This window comes from Lolium perenne, chromosome 1 (assembly GCF_019359855.2).
Source record: "Lolium perenne isolate Kyuss_39 chromosome 1, Kyuss_2.0, whole genome shotgun sequence".
NCBI lineage: Eukaryota > Viridiplantae > Streptophyta > Magnoliopsida > Poales > Poaceae > Lolium > Lolium perenne.
Window position 1 is genome coordinate 14,987,354 of NC_067244.2, and position 4,306 is coordinate 14,991,659.

Genomic DNA, 4,306 nt, shown 5'->3' on the forward strand with positions numbered 1-4,306 from the left:
AGCAATAGTTAACTTCATAATCTACAAGAGATCACAATCATAGCCTACGCCAAGTACTACACGATGCACACACTGTCACCATTACACCGTGCAGGAGGAATAAACTACTTTAATAACATCACTAGAGTAGCACATAGATGAATAGTGATACAAAACACATTGCAGTCATAAAGGGATATAAATAAGCACTTCACTATGCTATTCATAACAGTGAATAAGTATTCTGTGAAATATAGCCTAACAGACCCACACGGTGCACACACTGTCACCTTTACACACGTGGGACAAGGAGTCTCCGGAGATCACATAAGTAAAATCCACTTGACTAGCATAATGACATCTAGATTACAAGCATCATCATATGAATCTCAATCATGTAAGGCAGCTCATGAGATTATTGTATTGAAGTACATAGGAGAGAGATGAACCACATAGCTACCGGTACAGCCCTTAGCCTCGATGGAGAACTACTCCCTCCTCATGGGAGACAGCAGCGGTGATGAAGATGGCGGTGGTGTTGATGGAGAAGCCTTCCGGGGGCACTTCCCCGTCCCGGCGGCGTGCCGGAACAGAGACTCCTGTCCCCCAGATCTTGGCTTCGCGATGGCGGCGGCTCTGGAAGGTTTCTCGTACCGTGGCTTTTTCGTCTCGAGGTTTTAGGTCGAGGAGGCTTAAATAGGCGAAGAGGCGGAGTCGGAGGGCTGACGAGGCGGTGACACAATAGGGGGGCGCGGCCCAGGCCCTGGCCGCGCCGCCCTATCATCTGGTGGCCCAGTGGCCCCCCTCTGCTGGCTCTCGGGTGTTCTGGAAGCTTCGTGGAAAAATAGGATGCTGGGCATTGATTTCGTCCGATTCCGAGAATATTTCCTTACTAGGATTTCTGAAACCAAAAACAGCAGAAAACAGGAACTGGCACTTCGGCATCTTGTCAATAGGTTAGTTCCGGAAAACGCATAAATATGACATATAATGTGTATAAAACATGTGAGTATCATCATAAAAGTAGCATGAAACATAAGAAATTATAGATACGTTTGGGACGTATCACTCGCCATCGGGAGCTAGGCGACAGATCGCGAGATCCGCATCGACTAGCCACACAACTAGCCGATCTCCTCCGGCGGAAGAGAAGACCACCACCGCCATGCCTAGAGTAGAAACTCCAGGCGCCCTCGTGAAGCGGAAGGGGCACAAACGAAGCCCGCACGCCGCTGCCCGCAGGAGCCCGCCCATCCCCTCCGCCCGATCCCCATGGGGACCGGATCAGATTGAAAGGAGGCGCCGCTGCATCTTGCGGTCCCCGGATCCGCCGTGGCCGCCGTCCCTTCGCTGCACCAACGCCGCGGGAGAGGACAACGAGCGCCGTCGTCGCCGCAACTCGGCGCCAGGAGGATGGCCGCCGCCGCCACCACACCGACCAGGCTTTGCCTGGCGGCGCTCCCGGCAGTGGCGGCGGAGAGGAGAACGCCGGGGGGAGGGCTGGAGTGGGCGGGCGGAGGTGGACGCCCCGGCGGCGGCGCGGCGCCGCCGCGCGGGGGCGGGTTAGGGGCGCCGCCGTGCTTGGCGTGCAGAACATATATAGTGTATGTTTGGGCCCTATGTTGTCCCAGTAAAAAATAGTCCATCTGTTCTATTTTATTAGACGTTTAGGGTCTTTTGCAGGTTCACTCACTATTGTGTGTTTTCTAGTCCATTTTAGTGAGTAGATTCACTCTTTTATTTTGTATCTAGTCAACTTTAAATGTATCTACAACATCTTATATTACTGCACGGAGGGAGTAGTATCATCCCACATTATAATCGACCAACTTGGAGCCTTGGCAATTTTCAATGGTGCGTCTAGAACAAAACAAAATCAATGGTGGCTTATGCACTCTGATGTGGTCTCATCATTTTCTGCATTCTGAATGGAAGGTCCTTTCTTGTTCTACTTCTACCACACTTGGCTGAATCGATGCAAGAATCTGCAACACCCAAATTCATATTCGCATCCTCAATTCATATTCACATCCTTATTAACACTGCACGTTCTACGATTTGTTTATTTTGGGAAGGAGTCCTTGACTTGAATTTATTTATTTTCACCAGTTCGTCTGAAAATAAGAGACAGGTTTCTTGATGAAGAACAGTTGACCCAGAATCTAATTGGAAGCCTGCACCATGCATCACCCTTCTGCTGCGAGTTTATCCATTAGCGCAAGAGAAGTGACAAGTCATCATGGTTCCGTGGCGCCGCGTACGAAATGCAGAGAACAGCAACCGTTTCTTGTTCTCATTGTAGGGGCATCGTGTGCTCTTCTTTAATCAGGAACTCCTGCGAAGTCTGTTCCATTCACTGCTTCCTTGCTACTGGCTGATTACTTTATGGCAAGAAAAAACCATGACTATAAATACGGATGCAGTCCGATGCGCTTCTTCTTCATCCATTTCTCCATCTCATCTCAGCTAGCTTCTTCTTTGCCAGAGATCGATCGATATTCGATTGGGTTCGAGGATTGATTGGCAGATCGAAAGCACTAACGATGATGAACAGATTTTCGTTCGAGGAAGCGCAGATGGCGCGCGTGCTGCTGCTCGTGTCGCGGGAGCAGCCGATGGCGATGGCGATGCCGGTGTCTGGGCGCGGTGACCGCGCACCGGAGCGGGCGTTCACGTGCAAGACGTGCGGCCGCGTATTCCCGTCGTTCCAAGCGCTGGGAGGGCACCGGGCCAGCCACAAGAAGCCGCGGCTGGACGGAGATCTCAAACCCAAGCTGCACGCATGTTCCATCTGCGGCCTCGAGTTCGCCATTGGCCAGGCGCTCGGCGGCCACATGCGGCGCCACCGCGCCATGGCCTCTGGAGGCCGTGTGATGCCGCCCGTGGAAGCGATCAAGAAGCGAGGTGCAGAAAGCGACGATGTCGCAGTTGGCGGTGGCATGAGCCGCGGTCTGTTGCTCGACCTGAACCAACCGCCGTGCGGTGACGAAAACTGCATGGATGTCGACAGCGATTCCAGCGGAGAGTGCGGCCACCACCACGACGCAGCCGGCCATACGTTCCACCAGTTCTTGGATACGGGCACCATGGCCATGGCGGTGGACTGCGTCGGCTACTAGCTCGTTTGGATAGTGGGACACTGCAATATTTTCTGTGTGCTGCCTACTACTTTTGCTTCTATTTTATTTTTACATGGTTGGAGAAATTCATCCACATTTTGTAGCACTAGATAACTATATATGAGCGCGTAATCTAAGGCATGGCATGGCACAAAGACCATTTCTTTCTGAGATGACAGTGTCCCCAATTTGGTGGCTTTGAGGCTCACAGAGCTAGTTTGCCTTAGGGTTTCCAGTTGCTGTTGACAGCAAAAAAGAACTTTGGCTAAGTGTGTAATGTAATTATTTACTCGGAGTAAAATGCATATAGAGCTTATGTTTGTTTCAGTTGGCGCTCCATGTTATTTTGCTTCTTTTGGTATGTATGCTTATTCTATCGGTAAAATTTGTAAGAATGTCTACTTTTGACTGTAAATTACTTTGTGGGCGAACCTGACTCTAAACAACAATATTATCTTGTACACATATATCATTGAAATTTCTGTTACTGTTTACATGAACTCGGGCCTACTTTTGACTACTGGTTTGTATTCATTCACACACAAAAAAATGGTTTGTATTTTGGACGTTCTAAATAAGGGCAATTGTTTTCATTCATATCAGAAACTATGTGAATAATAATCTGCAAAAGAAATTATACAAAATGTGACTAGTTATGTCGCCTAAAAAGACAAGAAAAAACCATTTATTGTCTATGTTTCTGCGTAGAACATACATGAGCATATTAGTTGGTTAAAATTTCGTTGTTTCCCTTTCATAGAATTTCATACATTTAGAAAAAACAAAACCACACTCCATACCTTAACAAATTCATTTAGATTAAATTTGCGCCTTAACTTCATCAGAACAAATGGAAATAAATGTAACTTGTCTAATGCTACATATTTGGTGCCAGTAGAAATTCATTCGAAAACATGACAAATTTTTTGTGTGTATAGTAGAGATGTGGAATCTGTATATCTTGCTAATTTGGACATAACGCAAATAGCCTATTTTTAGATGAGTTATTGTAGATAATAATCTCATAGCATTCTCTATAAAGTATATATATCTAGTGTTTTTTCACATAATATAATTATTCAATTCAAGTAGTGATTTATTTGTTGGTGATCAATTCAAGTCTAGATATAGAAAACATATGGTACTGGGATGCATGTCTATTTGAATATTTCCTATTAAATTTACACTACGATAAATTCTTGTGGGGT

The 4,306-nt window shown here is 47.0% G+C and overlaps 1 protein-coding gene across 1 annotated transcript; it reads left to right on the forward strand.

Moving 5' to 3' along the window:
• The first annotated feature begins 2,289 nt into the window (after positions 1-2,289).
• LOC127327897 (uncharacterized) lies at positions 2,290-3,098 on the forward strand. The gene has a single exon (XM_051354738.2). It carries the CDS (start codon positions 2,397-2,399, stop codon positions 3,096-3,098), a length of 702 nt encoding a protein of 233 aa, XP_051210698.1. The 5' UTR covers positions 2,290-2,396.
• Positions 3,099-4,306: the final 1,208 nt, after the last annotated feature.

Coding starts and splice junctions, on each gene's coding strand:
- LOC127327897 (XM_051354738.2), top strand. CDS start 2,397: ATGCAGTCCGATGCGCTTCTTCTTCATCCATTTCTCCATCTCATCTCA.